The 19,672-nt window shown below is 37.9% G+C and overlaps 1 protein-coding gene and 1 pseudogene across 7 annotated transcripts in view; both read left to right on the top strand.

Annotated features, from left to right (window-relative positions):
• Positions 1 to 12,470, top strand: part of ICE2 (interactor of little elongation complex ELL subunit 2) — a 64,306-nt gene extending 51,836 nt beyond the window's left edge. For all 7 annotated transcript variants that reach the window (XM_043555284.1, XM_043555287.1, XM_043555283.1 and 4 more), the window contains 4 exons: positions 2,532 to 2,616; positions 4,206 to 4,256; positions 7,269 to 7,527; positions 11,282 to 12,470. In XM_043555284.1, coding sequence (XP_043411219.1) covers positions 2,532 to 2,616; positions 4,206 to 4,256; positions 7,269 to 7,527; positions 11,282 to 11,404 — 518 coding nt within the window. In that variant the 3' untranslated portion in view covers positions 11,405 to 12,470. The remainder of the gene's footprint in view (positions 1 to 2,531; positions 2,617 to 4,205; positions 4,257 to 7,268; positions 7,528 to 11,281) is intronic.
• Positions 12,471 to 12,870: 400 nt separating this feature from the next.
• Positions 12,871 to 19,210, top strand: LOC122468567 (annotated as a pseudogene).
• The last annotated feature ends 462 nt before the right edge of the window (positions 19,211 to 19,672 follow it).

The raw sequence follows: 19,672 nt of genomic DNA on the forward strand, positions 1-19,672 counted from the left end.
ACTTAGGGACACAAATGAGGAAAGTGGTTGTGACATAAAGGATGAAAAAGTGACACCAGCATAAGATTTTACATTAAAGGAACTCTTGGAGATGTTTCCTGACATCAGAAGTATAGAGGATACAATGTTGGAAGCTGATCCTAACTTAGAAAGGAGTATGACAGTTCACAGCATAGAAGAGATGCTTGCTTTCTATCATAAGTTGTACCAAAATAAGGTGACAAGCAGTGTTCAAACTGCTCTTGATAAGTTCTCTATAAATAAAATAATCTTCAGTGTTTATAATGTTGTGAATTCCAGTATATAAATAAATATTAATTTTACTCTCTTTTTCATTTCCCTAAACATTTACAATTGATGGGGAATTCATAATGTTTTGACAAAAAGTTTTAATGGTTATGGAACAACTGTATTTTTCCAGCTGATCATTAAAATTGCTTGCATGGTTTCAGTTTGTATGGTTATTTTTATCATCCCATACTGCATGCAAAGCAAAGATTGCCTGTGTGTATGTATGTATGCATGTATAGGTGTGTTTGAATATATGTATGATTTGATGCATGTATAGAAAGCCTTTAGTTGTATTACACAAAGGCTTTATTTGTACTCTGTAAAGCAATTTTTCCCACCTTTGGATAGCCCAGTTTGATGTACAAGAGATTGGTCATGGCTGAAGGGCAATGGCCAAGAAACTTTCCGTTCCAAGCCTTCCTCGGCTGCCCCAAGGGCTAAGGAGATAAATATCTCAAGTAACCAGGAGTCATTTGAGGCCCACAGGTGAAAATGCTCAAATATTGAGAGAATTGTAAACTCCTTGAAGAAGTAGGGCTCCTATAACTTAGTCTGGCCTTCTCTATAGAGTTATCTTTGACCATATTTGACATATACTATATTTTTTACTGAGATTTCTTTAAAAAGATATGACTTATTAATCTCCTCAAAGGCATATTTAGTAAATGTCTAAATATATTTTATTATATTTAATACTCCCTTTCTACAGTTATTAAAGCAGTTATTAGAAATGCCACTGTATAGGGGCGCCTGGGTGGTGCAGTCGGTTAAGCATCCGACTTCAGCCAGGTCACGATCTTGCGGTCCGTGAGTTCGAGCCCCGCGTCAGGCTCTGGGCTGATGGCTCGGAGCCTGGAGCCTGTTTCCGATTCTGTGTCTCCCTCTCTCTCTGCCCCTCCCCCATTCATGCTCTGTCTCTCTCTGTCCCAAAAATAAATAAAAACGTTGAAAAAAGAAATGCCACTGTATAATGAGTGTTAGAAATGCAGAGGTGAAACTAAAACTTGGCATAGGAAATAACAAATGGATGTAGGACAAATGGAGTCATTGTTTTAAGGTAGAGCATCTGATAAAAATGTTTCTAATTCTTTTTATGAGCACAAAGCAAATGAAAGGGAGCTATATATAAAAATGACATGTGCATTTTTTGTTGTCCCAGTGATTGACGTCAGCTTCCCAGGTAATGTGTTTTGATAGCTAAATATTGCAAGTTAAAAAATAAAGACAAAAAGTGATATTTTCAGCATTGGTGAGTGTTACATTCTTGTCATACTAATTGATGTTTTTAACTCTGGTACAAAGCATGGTTTTTGTATTGACTTGATTTTGTAACATTTAACTCAGGGCTTTCATTCTTATTTTCCGTAACATAATGCCCTTAAGTCTATCTATATTGTTGTAAACAGAATTTCCTTCTTTCTCATGGCTAATATTCCATGTTTTATGTATACCACATTTTTATCCATTCATCCGTTGATGTATGCTTAGGTTGTTTCCATATGTTGGCTTTTGTGAATAATTAAGCTGGATTTTTATAATCTAATTCTTATCTTAACAACCAAGTGTGTGTTAGAGATGTGGAGAACATACCCAAACTATAAATCTGACTATCCGCTTACTTTGATAATAGATACATATTTCTCTAAAAATTTAATCTCTATGAAAATGCAACGTTAATAGGAAATAGAAACACCAATATTGTAAGTTAGGTTTTTTTTTAAATTTTATTTATTTTGAGAGAAAAAGAGGGTGTGCACGAGCAGGGGAGGGGCAGAGACAGAAGGAGACAGAGAATCCCAAGCAGGCTCAACACTGTCAGCACAGAAACTGACATGGGGCCTGATCTAATGAACCGTGAGATCATGACCTGATATGAAAACAAGAGTCAGACGCTTAACCAACTGAGTCACCCAGGCCCCTTATCAGTTGTTACTCTTAAATTTGGGACTTAGAGGTTAGTTTTTGCTGTGCATATGTGTAAACTTTTCTATATTCAGCAAATATTTTAGAATTAATATGTATGTCTTTTATAATCTGACTTTAGTGTCATTTTAAAATGCAGCTTTACTAAATAAACTTAATAAAATGTATAATTCTCTTTTAGAACGTAAAGTTCCTTTGCAGGTGTTACATTTTTGTAAAAAAAAGTTTTTGTAAAAACATCTTTAAGGAGACTGTATAACTTTTTTTTGTTTTTCAGTACTGCAATTGTTCTTTTTAAGTTTGATATTTTATTTTAGGACATATTGATGCATTTACTTCAAAGCTTTTTCTGCTAGAAGAAATTACCTCAGAAGAATTAAAAGAAAAACTCTCAGCACTCAAGTAAGAAAGTTTGCTTTGTGGTGGGATTTTAAAAACTTGTTAATATGATCACTAATTTTCATTTCTCTCTAAATATTGGTTAAATTTAAATCATTTATTTTCAAGACTTTTATACCTTTTATACATTGAGGCTTCCCCTGACCCAGTTTGTGATCCATCTGTATTAATCATCTGCATTTTCCAGTTAAATAGAATACCAGTGGTTCCAGTCTTTCTACTTCAGACAGAGAAGGCTAGAGGGAGAGTAGTAGCCCAGCATCTGGGAAGTGCATGAGAGCACACGTCACTCCTTTTTAGGGATGGGAAAGAACAGTACAGCCCTAGACTCGTAGCTCCAAGCTTTCTATTTACACCTCCTGACTTCTAAAAGTTTCCCCTGTGCCACGGATGACTGTACATCAGATTGAAATGAGTTTATTGTGCTCAGGACTCCACGTACCAAAATGCAAAGGAACATAACTTACGAACGTTATCTAATTTGTATGTCACAGCTTTCGAGAAAAGACTGGTGGTAGTATTATCCCCATTTTACATGTTGGGAAGCTGGGCCTTAGAGTGATTTGCTCCAGAGCACACAGCCAAGCTAGAGTGATAACCTTGGTAGTGAAGATGTTTGATTCACCGGTAGGATGAGCACTGTCCTGACTCATACTGGTTGCAGAGTTCCAGCTTTGGGGCTTGACACAATTTTTGAAGGATTTCAGATTCAGTCTTGAATTCTCTGCTTGTTCTCAAAAATGTCCACTTCTATTATAAGGACTACCTCTTTTGAGGGGTAATTTTTTTTCTTTACATGAATAAAAAATGTTTTCCATGCATTGCTCCCTGCCTGCCCCACCATTCCCAATGAAACCTATTTTTAAATAAATAGTTGAGGAATGAATTTAGGTCTAGAAAAGATACAAAAGAAATATATTTCATTTCCTTTTAACTATCCTGTCGCCACTCAGTGGCTTCTCTGGCATCACACATTTAAAATACCTCTCAGTTACTTTGGAAGCTAATTCACCACCTTCTCTAAAAGGCAAGCTCTTTGCAGATTAGTTCTGCTGAAGACTTCTGAATATTTTTAAAGTTTATAATTTGAATATAAAATTGTGATCTCTTTACATCTGATTCACACAGGTCAAATACTTTATGATTGTGAAGAGAAATCAGGAAATGGCAAAAATTAAGTAAATTTTTAAGTCTTTTAAAATTTTTTTTTTAACGTTTATTAATTTTTGAGACAGAGAGAGAGAGAGACAGAGCATGAACGGGGAAGGGGCAGAGAGAGAGGGAGACACAGAATCGGAAGCAGGCTCCAGGCTCTGAGCCATCAGCCCAGAGCCCGACGCAGGGCTCGAACTCATGGACCACGAGATCGTGACCTGAGCTGAAGTCGGACGCTTAACCGACTGAGCCACCCAGGCGCCCCAAGTCTTTTAATTTAATCATATTTTTGGCATTCTCTATTTTCTATTATTTTATGGTTTTTTTTTTTTTTTGCTTTGTTAATGAGGGTATTTCTCTTTCTGAGAAGCCACAATTGTTAAGAATACCTTTTTTTTTTAACATTTAACTTTACATGAATTTCCTCTGTTTAATAGGATTTCAAGTTTATTTAACATCCTCCAACACATTCTAAAGAAATTGAGTAGGTAAGTATTTTTTGGACATTTTGCGTTGATATGTATGATTTTCTTGGGTGAAAATTCATAGAAACTTGGAATATATTCTATTAGGGGTAGATAAAAAAAAAAAACCAGAAATGCAACATTTATTCTATTTTGTCAAGATTTAAATTGTGAAAATATAAATAAAAGGATAATATAATAGTACCCAGCTTACTAGTAAATAAACATTTTTCTGTAAGGCTCTGTTGTATTGGTTTCCTATTGTCACTGTAACAAATTACCACAAAGTTACTGGTTTAAAACAGCGCAGACTTACTCTTCTACAGTTTTGGAGGTCACAAATCCAAAATCATTTTCACTGGTCTAAACTCATGTCAGCAGAACTGATTCTTTTTGGAGGTTCTAAGGTCATAGTCATATTCCTTGATTTGTGGCCTCTTTCTCCATCTTCAAAGTGCATCATTCAAATTTCTGCTTCCTTTGTCACATTGCACCTTAACCACATTTGGAAAGCCATTGAAGGTAACATTCCAAAGTTCTGGAGATTAAGATGTGGATATTCTGGGGGCCATTAAGGAGCGTAGCCTAGCTATATTGTTTATATATTCAGGATAAGGAAGCAACATAGAGCTGGTGTTCAAAACTCAGTAAGTCCAGAGAAATCTTGAATATAGATTCCCCACCTGAGTATTTTTATCAGACTGTTTCATTATGTGAACCTTTGCATTCCTGTTATGCCCTTACTAAAGATAAACTAAAAAACAATTCAAGAGTCTGAACTAAAAGTGAAAAAATCTCAAACTTCTGAGTCTTCTACTTATTATGCAACTTATTATGTTAGTTTCCTTATTTATAAAATGATGGTGTTGAGTTTATTAATTTCATAGGTCCTGTTCAGTTCTGTGATTCTGTGGCAGAAATTTTATTTTGTGTACTGTGTTCTTCATGTGAAGCACAGTACTTATACATGACATTTGTCAGATGCTTTTTGAAATTTTATTATCGATATCTTAGTTTGTGTATTCATTTTCTACTGCAGCTATAGCAAATTCCCACAAAATTCATATTGTAAAACAATACAAATTTATTATCTTTCAATTCTGTTAAGTCTAACAGGTCTGCTGGGCTAAAATCAAGGTGTCAGCCAGAGTGATTTTTTTTTTTTTTTTTTTTTCTGTAGACTCTGGGTATGATCTCTTTCCTGGACATTTGTGAATTCTAGAGGCCACCTGTATTCCTTGCCTTGTTGACCTCTTCCTTTTTCAAAGTTTCAAAGGCAGGTTGAGACTTCACATCACATTGTTCTGACTTCTTCATAGTTACATCTCCCCGCTGAGTCCCTTCTGCCTCCCTATTCTACATTGAAGGACTCTTCTGATTACATTGGGCCCACTAACATAATCCAGGAAAATCTTACCATTTTAAAATCAGATTAGAACTTTAATTCCATCTTAGTTCTGCTTTGCCAGGTAATGTAATATATTCACAGACTCTAGGGTTTAAGGTATAGGCATCTTTGGGAGGTCATTATTCTGCCTACCATGGTTAGTACCCATCCATGTACATTGCACTGTATGGTACTTTGAAGACTCTCTTCCTTGAAGTATCCCATTAATGGGAACAGGGCACCTGGGTGGCTCAGTCGGTTAAGCATCTGACATCAGCTCAGGTCATGATCTCATGGCTCATGAATGTGAGCCCTGCGTCAGGCTCTGTGCTGACAGCTCAGAACGATTCTGTGTCTCTGTTTCTTTCTGCTCCTTCCCTGCTTGCACTCTGTGTCAAAAGTAAACATTAAAAAATTTTTTTTTAATTTCTAAAAAGAAATTAATGGAACATAACTTACCAGGTTTGTAGGCAGATGCATTTAACTAAAGTATGATTAATCCTTATTTTAAATGATATGGGAAATAGCTGATGTTCTAGCACCTTTGAGCTAGAGGAATATAAAATCCCAAGAAAGCACAGGATGTTAATCATAGCCTTTTGGCTCTTTATGTTGATATACTGAATTCCTTAAAGCTTTCTAAGGAGACAAAGGAGACAAGGAAAATGTAGATTTGTTGTTTGATAGAAGTGATTATTGTAATGGTAGAGAATCATAATTAAGGTTATGGCCTATGGAGTTCAACCCCCCTGAGTGTATATCTAAGCCCTGCACTCAGAACTTTGGGCAGATTGTTTAGTGTCTCTAATTTCTATTTAGCTCTAATATGGGGTGAATAATTAAAATTATGCCTTAAAGATTTGTTGTTGAGAATTCAATAGTAAAATGGTTTTTAAGCAGTATAATAGTTAGCTCATGATAAACATTCATACCTATCAGCTGCTGCTGTTATTTTTTTTCTAATAGCACCTTATATTTTATGATTGTTCCATTTTTTTCCTTCCACTTTCTTTTAAACTATATCATATTCACTTCTATATCTCTTAATCTTTATATTACTGGATACAAAGCAGGTTCTGTGTTTGTTGTGTATGTACACTCCTGAAATGGTTTTCATTATATGTTATCCATGTATTAGAGAATTAGACTGTTTCCCATTAAATTACCAAACACTTAAAAATTGATTGAGATAATAGTAAAAAGAAAGTAATTATATATCCTGAACTTTGGAATAAGAATTAAAATAATTTCCTAAAGGTGGCTTAGTCGGTTAAGAGTCCAACGTCGGCTCAGGTCATGATCTCGCAGTCCATGAGTTCGAGTCCCGCGTCGGGCTCTGTGCTGATAGATCAGAGCCTGGAGCCTGCTTCAGGTTCTGTGTCTCCCTCTCTCTCTGCCCCTCCCCCACTCACGCTCTGTCTCTGCCTCTCAAAAATAAAGAAATGTAATTAAAAAAAAATAATTGCCTAAAAATCATGAAAATAGTCAAAAATAAGACTTACTAAAAGTTATTTGGTCATAGAAGTGTTTTTAGAGGTGGTATTCCCTTCCTATAATTGTTTTCAATTTTACTAATAGATCATGATTGAGAAAATGCTGTTGAAATTGACACAATGAGCCAATGAGTTGTATTTCCTTGTATGATTTAGCTTGCAGGAGGGTTCCTACTTGTTGTCTCACGCAGCAGAAGATTCTTCACTCCTGATCTACAAGACATCTGATGGAAAAGTTACTAGGACAGCCTACAATTTACATAAAACACATTGCAGCCTTCCTGGTGTACCTTCCAGTCTCTCAGTTCCCTGGGTCCCTTTAGATCCCAGTCTGTTACTACCATATCATATCCATCATGGAAGAATACCTTGTACTTTTCCACCTAAATCACTAGGTCCCACACCACAACAAAAGGTAAGATCTTTTTGGCAATTAAATGTTCCATTAGGTTGTTTATCTGTTTCATTGACAGTACAGTATTTTAACAGCCTGTCCACATTTGCTACATTAATCGCAATATCATTCTAAAAACTATTTTCAAAAGAGTAGATAAAGTTTTATGCTTTACTGAGTCCATTTATTATCAGTGGAAGTTTCTATTTTTGTAAGGTTTATAAGTCAACTAAAGAAAATTCTAATAGCTTGTCCAGTGGGAGCATCCACCTAGTTAAATCCCTGTGTTCCTATGAAAAGCAAAGTTACATTTTTTTCTGATTTTTATTTATTTATACTGTTTGATATCATTAAATATTTGAGACAATTTGCAGAAGAATATATACGATAAAATTACGGTGGTACAATTAAAAATTGATAAGTAGGGTATAGAAAAATAGAAAAGCAAGTGTTAGCCATTAGTGAATGCAGCACCTTATTAAATGTACGCTGAACTGTTAAGGACTAAATTGTGTTTACAAAGTATTGTATAACTCCATATTTATTGAGTTATAATTAACATTACTCTCTTTGTAGAATCCTTCCTGGAAATACCAGTTGAATGACTTTTCCCTGTCTGAAACTTTTATAAAGCCATGGCTAGAGAAACTCTTCATCATGTCACTCATTCTTTATATCATATAAGATACTCCAGTTTGGGTTTAGTTGTAGGAAGAGTTTTGTTCTGTACAAGTGGATCTGAATGTTCAGGAAGTAAAAACTGAGTGTATTTTCCTTCCCTGCTGCCAAAAATCTTTGAGTCAAAATTACTGTCTGAGTTCCATAATCTTACCAGTATGTGTCCTGGAACAGCTATCAGTTACATATTCTATGGATATCTTCTCTTCCCCCCCCCCCATGGTATATTAATCTGTGTTTTCAAATCCTTTTAGAAATGGCTGGAATGCAAATATTGAGGATCTTTTTATAATTTAGAGTAATGATGTTGTTTATATTTTTCAGTTCTTTACCCTAATGTTACTGTATGGGAAGATCTTTTTAGAAATGAGAACTCCTTGCTCATTCTTAGCTAACTCTGGCCATGAAAACATATAAATATGGTTAACTAGTTGCTATAAGTGAAAGAATGGATAAAGTTAACATTTTAAATCATTTTGTCTACAGTTCTGGTTTGTTATTTCCAGTTTAAATTTCATTTGACTAGTGATTTTTATAACTTCCTAAGGCAAAATTTTCTTCACTAACTTAAATCTAATTGAAAACTACTTTTGAGGGGCGCCTGGGTGGCGCAGTCGGTTAAGCGTCCGACTTCAGCCAGGTCACGATCTCGCAGTCCGTGAGTTCAAGCCCCGCGTCAGGCTCTGGGCTGATGGCTCAGAGCCTGGAGCCTGCTTCTAATTCTGTGTCTCCCTCTCTCTCTGCCCCTCCCCCGTTCATGCTCTGTCTCTCTCTGTCCCAAAAATAAATAAACGTTGGAAAAAAAAAAATTAAAAAAAAAAAAAAGAAAACTACTTTTGAAAGATTTATGTTCTTTCAAGGATAAAGATTTCCATTTCATTTGGAAGTCCTGATTATAGTGTCTCACCTGTGACATACAATTCTGTATGGGGGTGACTTATTCCTTTTTGGTTTAATACTTCAATACGATTCCATATGTTCAGGGTTTGGCCATATAAATACAAAAGTAAACAGTTCACTTATATGTATATGACCGAGCAGTTGCTGGTTTGTATTTTTTAAGACACTTCATGTATTCAGTGCCAAGGACAAACCCTTAGTGAGATTATCTGAGACACAGCTGTTAGGTCCAGTTAGATAATTAATGCTTGGTTTGATATGTTTTCAAGTCCTTGAAAGTTTTTGGTCATCTCTTACACATCTCGCTACAATCTAGCTTTATGTCTGGTGGGAATTACCTGACCTTCCTCCCTTACTTCCTCCTAACCAGGCCATGGGAATGGGACTCCAAGTCAAGGTAAGCAGACAGGGTTTCTAGCCTTAGCAGCAATAGGAAAACACTAAGGCTTCAGGAAACCTAAGGATGTAACACCCTACATGAAACAAAAATCATCCACATATTTAATGGTGTAAAAACTCATATAACAAATATTCCTGTCTCTGATACAATCCTTTAGTCCCTAGTCCACTTGCAGTTCTCATCTTTGTGTAGTGCCTTAAGTACTAACCCTGAGAGATACCACAGTGGAGTCTATATCTGCCTCTTGCTTCATGGAGGAGCGCTTCCCCTTGCTTCCTATGCCACTCCTGACTTTTTCCACTTCCAGTACTTTTGCAGAGGCTCTGTGCCCATCCCTTTTCTCTTTCTACAACTTTGGTAACAGATACGCATTAGACACACACACACACACACACACACACAAAATCTCACGATGGAAGTTTCACAATGCTTACTTTCCTCAGCGATATAGTAGATACAATTTAGGGTCATCACTATACTCTTATAGTAAATATCAGCTGAGTAGGGAGTGGTATAGATAATCTGAAAATCACAGCCCTTTTCTAATCAGTGCATTTGAAAAGTTCATCAGATTCGGACAGACACTGGCAGACTCAAATCCCAACTGGAGTTTGTCCTTTCTGGTCATCTGATGGTAAACTAAAAAATACCCCTGAAGAGATAACATACTAGGTTAGGGAAGCTGGAGTCTGGTGCATCCTGAGTGAGCCAGTAGCCCCTTAGAGCAATGCTAATAATATGTCTCATATTTAGGAATATGAGTGTGCTTGGAGTAACAATATTACCCATCACCACCAGGTCTGGAATTCACTGGACAAGATGCGAAGATACAAAGGGTGCAAGGTGGCCAGGGAAAATAGAAGCAGAAATGGACAGGTCCTGGGGAGATGGTTTTAGGCTGTATGGCCTTGGCCCTTCTCTGCAAGGCCTGAGTTTCTCCATTACCACTTGTCAAAACTATGTTCTCTTAGTGTCTAAGGAGATGACAGAATTTCCAGATCTCATCTTCAGCAGGACTACAGTTAGCAAGGGATTGTGTCCTAAGAATTGTGTCTTCTCTCTTGTGTAGGCTGTGTGGACTAGAAAGTGAGGGTGGGCAGCTACTTTTGCTGAAGAGGAGTAGATATTAAGGTAGCACCAGCCTCCCACCAAACTTTCTTCCTCCCACTTCCCTTCTTCCTTTTTTCCTCTGTAGCCTCCTTCCAATTTTTTCTTCCCATTTTTCTTTCTTGCAAGAATCTTCTCTTTCAGCTTCTCAAGTTTTCCTTTTTACTTGGGTTCTTTTTTTGCCTTCCTTTTTTTCCCCACATTTATTTTCCCTCGTTTTCTCTGCAGACTTGGCTATTTTTCTTACTCTTTGTCTCTTTCTCCATTTTACAATTTTTCTCCCTCTTAACCACCTCTGACCTTTTTCTTGTATTTCCTTTCTCTCCTATCGTTTTTTCATTTCTACCTTTCTTCTGTCCTTCAGTCTTTATTGCAAACACGTTGCTCAAAAAGCCTGTCATCCTATCATTTTCTAATTTAACATTTCAGCCTCTTCCAGGTTTAACACAGAGTAGTTTCTCCCTTCACTTCTCTCCACCTACCCTGATCTATTCCTTCTGTGATTGCATTTGAAAGTTTAGTACTTTACACTGTGTCAAATTAAAGTTTGTTTAGAAGCAGCCAGGTGGCTGGAGATTAAAAATATATAAAGGACTATTTGCAAGGTAATTAGTACATATATAAATAATATGGAGTTCACTGTATATAAATATGTTGTAAACATATTAAACTATTTGCTTCCTCTCTTAGGTTGGTGGAACAAGAATGCCTACACGCAGCCGCAGGAATCCAGTTTCCATGGAAACCAAAAGTCTGCCTGCTCAGCAAGTTGAAAATGAAGGAGAAGCTCCAAATAAAAGAAAAATAACTTAAGGACTCTGCCATGGAAAATGAAGAAAAACTGGTTTTAACAATGTTCAATTTAGAAAAGTTGGAGGGGGAAATATACCCAGAATATCACTGGACAAGATGAACATTTTTCTTTCAGTGTCCTTGAGAGTTCTTAGAGTGCCTTGAAAAAATATGTTGGCTATGTAAAGGAATGTTTCAGCTAAAATGGAATGTTATACTTTTACCACTTGATGTTTGAAGAGAATCTAGATATGTTTTAACATTATCATGGCAGGGAAACATATAGAGGAGAAAAATATTTTTATAGTACACCTTTTCCAAAAACTGTAAATAGGAAAATCATTTGCTTTTTTTAAGAGCAATATTTATCATTGTGTGTTATGTTAACAATTTGAATTATATCACCAATCTGTTGAGATTGGCTCAAAAAGCTGAATCTTGGCACTGTCAGAAATAATTTTGAGCAACTTAAACATTGCTTCTGATGCATTGTGACAGTTTTTATATACTATTTTAAAATGATTGTTGTAAGTTAATAAAGTTAATATCTTTAAAAACTTGATGCAATTTTATTGCAGAAGCCAAAAATTAAAAATAAATAACTCCATGCCTCTGAAAAGTCACAAGTTAACAGTTTTCTTGTTGGTCAACCATCAGTTTTTTTAAAAAAAAAACCTTCAAAAAATAAAAAATAAAAAAATAAAAAATAAATAAAACAAACCTTCTGTGGCGTTATAGGTTTGGTGATGAATACCTCTATCTCTTGGCACAAATTTCAGCTGAGTGTTAAAATATGTTACTGAAAGCAGAGATGATCATGTTTTCCAGAAAAATCTCATTATTTCAACTGATAAGGCTAATATGTGATACATCATAAGCTATTTTTTTCTTATCTGTACTGATTAAATTTCCTAAGACCACAGGAGATGAATTTGGGAAAGCTCATCATCAGCTGATGTTACTGTAGCCAATTTGGACTTAAGGAATGGACTTATTTAATTTTTGTATCTTGTTCTTTAATGTGCAGTGAAAGTTTCAAAAATATGTGCACTGTTTGTAAAAATACATGTTTTGTAATCCAAAGTTATATCTGCTTTGTTTTTGGAATTTTTAAATGTGTTTTATGCTAGTAAAAGAACTAGTAAAAGAACTAGTAGAAGAACTAGTTCGAGAAATCTTCTTAACTATTATAAGTAACAGTTGAATATTTTTATTCTCAACTACCAAGTTTTGTTTTGATTTTTATAATCGGTTATAAAATATTTTTTAATGAGTAATTATTAGTAAAATTGTTTTATGTATTTTAATATGTAACTTCCTCATCCTACCATTCCCCCTTTTTTTTTTAATGTTTATTTATTTTTGAGAGAGAAAGAGCACGGGGAAGGGGCAGAGATTTCAAAGCGGGCTCCTTCCACACTAACAGCCGAGAGCCCGATGTGGAGTTATCACAAGATCATAACCTGAGCTGAAGCCAGGTGCTTAACAGACTGAGCCCCCTACGTACCCCCTGCCATTCCCTTTTTAAAACATTGAGCTTTTTTTTAATGGACTTGAGCTTTTTTTTTTTTCAACTTTGTCACATGCTTCCATATCCCAGACATATTTTAGTTGTGAATCATTTGGCAGTGAACTAAGGGAGAGGCAGGGATTCCCTTGGAATTTGCGCTTTTAAAAAAAACTAGACGATGATTTCTTCAGACTTCTAAATACCAGAAAGACTTGGCTTTCAATTTTTAATATTATTTTTTACTTAGTAAAACGGGTGGTCCTATAAGTGATTATTTTGAAATTATCTTAGCCATAAATTTGAGTAACCCTGATAAATATATAAATCCAGCCTTAGGTTTTCATTTGTGCTTAATCAAGTCTCTTATAGCATGTATTTGATCCTGTTTGTGCTTTTTCCTTGATTTTTAGTACAACCATACCTCCTTTTATTGCACTTTTCTTTGTTGCACTTTGCAGGTAGTACTTTTTTTTTCTCTTTTTTACAAATTGAAGGTTTCTGGCAACCCTGGGTCAAGCAGAGTCAGTGTTGGAAAGAATGCGATGGACCTGGTTTCCTTACACCCATGGTGAAGGTATAATTTATACATACCTCTTGGAAAACATTTAGTTCAGGAAATGTCTGAGTGTATTTGTGTGTCACACAGTCTTAAGTAGGTCCTCCTTGTTACTCTCATATTCTTTTTTCACATACCATAGTATTTGTTTATTTGACTTACTGTCTTTCTTCTTGAATAGACTACAAGCTGTGTAAGAATAGAAGCATACTTGTTTTGTTCATACTATGTCACAAACACCTAACCTGGTATTCTGTCTTATAGTTTCAGCTTAATAGATAGAAGTTGGATGGATGCCTAAATGAAGGTCTAGGTATCAAGGACAGATTTTATTTTTTCCAGGAGCTCACATTCTGGTGGAGGACATAATACTAAACTATGTGGTAAGTGCTCTGATAAAGTAATATAAAAAAAGCCATATAACCTGAACCTGATAATTAAGGCAAGTTGTCTGAGATGGAGCCTGAGGTGAGTCTTTTCGAAGTGAGAAAGGGTTATAAGGAAAGAAGGAAAGATCTTCCACATAAAAAGAAAAAAGCATATGCAAAGGTGAAAGATGGCCAGAGTGTAGGCTCTGAACTTGGGATTTGAGAGAAAAAGCTGTTGGCCAGGGACAGACATGCCATTCCATGACATTTGAATGTTGTGCCATTTGGGAACTAGTAGTAAATTTAAATAAAGACAACATGAGCAGGTAGTCTTTTGAAAAAGCTTGATGGCATCAGTCTAGAGAATGAAATAGAGGTGGGAAAGACTGTAGGGAAAGAGAAAAGTTGAAAAGCTGTGTTACAATAATTGAAAAATGGTAAAGGCCCTGAATTAAAGCAATAAGAGTAGGGCTGGCTCAAGTGACAGGAAAATAAAATGGTAACTTAGTGAAGCAGTTGGTAGGAAAAGTCAAATATGGTTTCCAGAGAAATCCCAATTTCTCATTTGGGATACTGGGTAAATTGTGATGTTACTCATTGAGAGGGAGGAGGACAAGTGTGGATAGGAGTGGCAATGTGGATAGGAGTTAAAATGTTCGTTTCCTTTCATTATTCCTTGGATTCTGGGTTTGGATGCAGTATGGGTTATATATTGCTGCAAAATAAACTACCCCAAATTTAGTTAGAACAACAAACATGTATTAGAGTTTCTGTGGGTCAGGAGATGCAACTTAGCTGGGTGTCTCTGGCTCCAGGTCTTTCATAAAGTTGTAGTCTGGCTGTTGGCTGGGGCTGCAGTGATCTCAAGGTTTGACTGGGGCTGGAGCATCTACTTTCAAAAAGGTGAAGCCCGTGTTCCACTATTTGTCGTCAGGAAGCCTTATCCCCACTGCTTGTACCTCTTCATAGGTCTCCTGGACTATCCTCATGACAGCAGGTGACTTACCCCAGAGTGAGCTATCCAAGAGAAAGAGCAAAGAGGGCACCCAATGTCTTTTTGTCTTAGAAGTCAAATACTGTCACATCTGGCATATTCTCCTCATGAGATACAAGTCATTAAGTGCACACTCAAGCTCCACCTCTTGAAAGGAGGACTATGGAAAAAATTTGTGAGCATGTTTTTAACTATCTCAAATGTCATGAACATTTTAGGGATGCAGAAGAAGAATTCGGTTTGAGGTGGAGAAAAAAGAAAGGACACTGTTTAGTATCTTATTACCAGTATGTTGAATCTAATAGAGGTAGTTGACATCAAAGAGGGTTGATAATTTGAGTTTTGAACTCAGGAGCCTGATCTCATTAGTACGGATTTGGGAATCGGTATGTCTGTGGTGACTGAGAGAAATAGATAAGGTAACATAGCAGAAATGAGCATCACGAGAGGAGGATCGTGAAAGGAGCTCCAGAGAAAACCATATAACTTCAGTAAAAGGAGAAGTTTCATTAAAGTGGCTAGTATGGAAATCAAGTGTATAAACATTAAGGAATAAGTTGCTGGACAGTTTTGAGGTTGCATGCGGTCTCTGCTATCTCCTCCTGACATTGCCAAACAACCATGTCATCAGAATCAAGCAAAAAACAAGCCCAAAGTGATCCAAAGTGATGGAGCTCCATCTGAAAGGAAGCATAACCATTCTGACAAAGAACAGGAAGGTAAATACTAGAGCAAGGAGGCTGAGGCAGACCTGTGGGACCCTGGCAGAGACTGAGCTGTGCAAGTACACACAGGAGTTGTGGAGGCTCATGGCTGAGATCCAGGAGCTGAAGAAGATGAGAAAAAGACTGAGATGGAAGATGAGACGATCCAGAGCTGTGTGCATTTCATGACTCTGAAGAAGCTTAATCGATCAGCCCATATCAGATTGAAGAAGGCAAGAGATCAGACCCATGAGGCCAAGTAGAAAGTAGATGCCTGTCACGTGCAGCTCCAGAACCTGTTGTATGAGGTGATACACCTGCAGAAAGAAATCACCAAATGTCTGGAGTTTAAGTCGAAGCATTGAAGAAATTGATCTGGTCAGTTTAGAAGAGTTTTATACGGAGGCTCCTCCAGATATTAGCAAGGCTGAAGTCACCATAGGAGACCCTCACCAGCAAACCCTTGCATGTCTGGACTGGGAGCTGCAGCAGAAGAAAAGGCTGACAGAGAAGTACGTAGAGTGCCTGTCCAGCAAGGAGGAGATCTTCAAGGAGACTGAGGTAAAGAAGGGTACCTCAGCAGCCTCCAGGCTTGCCTCAGTAGCATCACGCAGGCTTCCCTCCCAGTGTAAGAGTACCTATTCATACTGTTTGACCAGGCTCACAAGCAATATGAGACAGCTAAACACCTGCCATCTCCCCTCTATATCCTCTTTGTCCAGGCCGCTGCATGTAGGCGGGCCTGTCATAAGACATTGTGGCGATTGAAGGCAGTGTGGACAAAGCCAGGGCTCTGTTTAAGCCTCCTGAAGACTCCTAAGATGATGAGAGTGACTCTGATGCTGAGGAGGAACAGACCACAAAACGCCAGTGGCCCTCACTGGAAGTTCAGTTTGATGACAAGTGCATGGAGATGCTGAAGAGGCACCTGCTGCCTGTCATGCTGGACCTGAAGTGCAAAGATGACAGTGTGCTTCACCTGACTTTCTACTACCTCATGAACCTCAACACCATGACGATTAAAGCCAAAGTGATGACCACCACGGAGCTGATCACCCCATCAGTGCAGGTGACTTTCTGTCTCCTCACTCAGTCCTGAGCTGTTTGTATCCAGGAGATCACAGAAAGAAGACTCTGAATCCAGCCATTCAGTATCAGTTTCAGTGGCATCCTGAGTTTGAGAGACTATGTGCTTAACCCATATTTCTGGGTACAGAAGCTAGGTGACCTCCTCTTCCCACAAAGAATAGCCTCAGCACACGGTGATTGCTGAACACTTGCCGAGCGCTGGCCACATGGGGACCACCATGAAACTGCTGAAGACTAGGGTGCAGTCCCACCTGGCCCTCCAAAGTTTGCATCCTTGGAACATGGCATTGAACCAGTTACCAGTGGTTGACAGTACCTCTTCCCTGCAAAGGTTGTCTCCTGCCTGGTGAAGTGGGTCACGATTGCCCATGAGGATTACTTGCAGCTACATTTCACCAAGGACATTGTGGAGATGGGACTAGCTGAGGACACCAATCTCTACTCCTGGCACTCATGGAAAGGGCACAGCCAAACTCCAGGCTTCCGTGGTGCTGAACCCCAGCTACTCTTCCATCCCAACCATTTTCCAGCTCTGTCTGAACTGGAAAGGGGAGAAAAACAGTAGCAATGATGACAACATTCAGAGCATGGAGAATGAGGTCATCGTGTGCTATAGGAGCTATGTCCCTCAGTCCAGCCATCATCTCTTGACCAACCAGCTGCAGTGCCTGTGTGTGCTGCTGGACACACACCTGGACGTGGAGAGCCATGATGGCAGTGTGGAGGAGCCCAAGGAATTTCCCCAGGAGATGTGTCTGTGGCTTTTCAGGGGTCCCTGCAGGATGAAGCCATTTAAATATAACCAACCTCAAGGATTCTTCACAGCCTGTTGATTCTTCCTGGCCTCTAGACTCTGCCTCTGCTCTCTGCTCTAGCCCACTTGTGACTCTTGATACTCTCCAAAGACAGGATTTTTATTTATAGCCTATTAAAGTATCACTTGACCAAGTAAATAAATAAACATTAAGGAATAGTAGAAGGTGAGATGGAAACAATGAAACTCTTCATTGCCAAATGATCACCAAAACTTGGAAATAGTTTCATTAGTTGGATCTTCTTTTGCACCTGCAAAGGAAGTTAACCTGTTCCTTTCCATTTCTCCCTGGATTATGGCTTTGGACATTGTAAACATTTTAGACATATTACAAGGAGGCATGGGTTTAGGGTAGAGAAGGGAAATAACACTTTAGTATTTTATTATGAACACACTAAATCCGAAGTGTCTCACTAATTCGCATACTAAGATGTTTGTTATGTGTTACAGGTACATGGTACCTTTTTAATCAAACCGTATAAGTATTTGATATCAACTGTGTTTTCAGCACAGAGCCTGCTTTGGGTCCTCCCTCTCCATGTTCCTCCCCTGCTTATACTCTCTCTCGTTAAAATAAGGCACACTGCATTTAAAAAAAAAAGCAAGCATAAAAAAGTATTTGATATCAAGATTTATTGAGTTTCTCACTGAGATGTATGTAGAAATAAAGGAGATGTATCTCATTGATCCATTCTCACCATGTTACCTTGGCTAATGTCTAAACTTATCAAGGTATGTAGGGGCAGACACACAAAGCATCTATCTGGGGATTGGATCTGAGCTGCCAAGAAAAAGTTACTGAAGGAGTTGAGGCCCAGATGTCCATTTCTAGGATGAGAGGCTTAGATTGCCTCATCAAATAGGAAGATTCAAACAGTACAGGGTTTGCCTTGGCATACACGTTGGCTTTCAATATATGAGCTATTGTTAGAGAGGGATCAAGCAAGGAGCTATTGCTGTCCATGCATGGAGTAGCCTGGTTAATTCTCTAAGGAATGGGAGGAAAAGCCACAGTGTGAATTAATCAGTGTTTTGAAAGTGAAGAAACCTAAAGAGTCTGTGATTAGTAGGTTGAATTCCTCCTTCCCTTTTCTTGAGCACCTGCATTTCTTGGAGGGGGAGGGGGAATCTTTCCTCCAGCCACTATCCTAGGTTTGGCTTACCCAGAAATGTACAGCACAGGAGAGTATATGCATGTTAAGAATCACACTGCAGTAAGGCAGTGCTACACTGATGCCAGGGATTGTGGCTCCCCCAAGCCCTGCTTTAATGCAACATCCGCTTTAGCCAGCTTTTACCAACACACAGATTAGCCATCTAGTCCCTGCCTGCATGCTTTTGCATGTAAAGCTGTACCTGCTTGGATTTATTATCACCAATCGGAAGTTTCATTAGAGTGGCCAGTCAGTGGGAAATCAGGTTTATAAACATTAAGGACTTAACTAGAAGGTGAGGTGGAACAGTGAAATTCTTCATTGCCAATTGATCAGCAAAACTTGGAAATGATTTGATGATGCTTTTTTGAGCATCTATTGAGGGTAGTGCATTATGCCAATTTCTTGGGATTTAAAGATAAATAAGATTGGTTTTTTTGGTCTTAAGGGTAGTATCTAATCTTGTTGGAGAGATAGATGTGTGAAATTAGCTGTAATACAGAGCAGAATTTAGCACAGTAGTGCATAGGAATAAGAAAAGGGGGTACTTGACAATAAGAGAAGCTCATGATAGAAATGACCTTTATATTTGGTTTGAAAGACAAGTAAAATATTAATATGGACAAAAAAGGAAGCAGAAGGGCACCTGGGTGGCTCAGTCAGTTGAGCATCCGCTTTGGCTTGGGTCATGATCTAACATTTCATGAGTTCGAGCCCCACATGGGGCTCTCTGCTGTCAGCACAGAACCTGCTTCAGATCCTCTGTCCTCCTCTCTCTCTGCCCCTCCCCCATTTGCGCTCTTGCCCTCTCTCTCTCTCTCTCTCTCTCTCTCTCTGTCTCTCTCAAAAATAAAAAATAAAATGAAAAAGGAAGCAAAGCATTACATCATGAGTAAAAATCATGAAAAGTGCTGATTTTCAAGAATAGCAAATATGCTCATGTGACAAGCATGAGGGGGAAAGAAGATAAATGGGAGATGAAGTGGAAGAGGTAAGTTAGAGCCTGAGTGTGGAGAGTATTATTATTCCCAGATAGTTTGATTTGATTCCAAAAGCAGTGAGGAGATGTTGAAGGCTTTTTGAGCAAGATGACATCAATT

Source organism: Prionailurus bengalensis, chromosome B3, assembly GCF_016509475.1.
Source record: "Prionailurus bengalensis isolate Pbe53 chromosome B3, Fcat_Pben_1.1_paternal_pri, whole genome shotgun sequence".
In the NCBI taxonomy this organism is placed as follows: domain Eukaryota; kingdom Metazoa; phylum Chordata; class Mammalia; order Carnivora; family Felidae; genus Prionailurus; species Prionailurus bengalensis.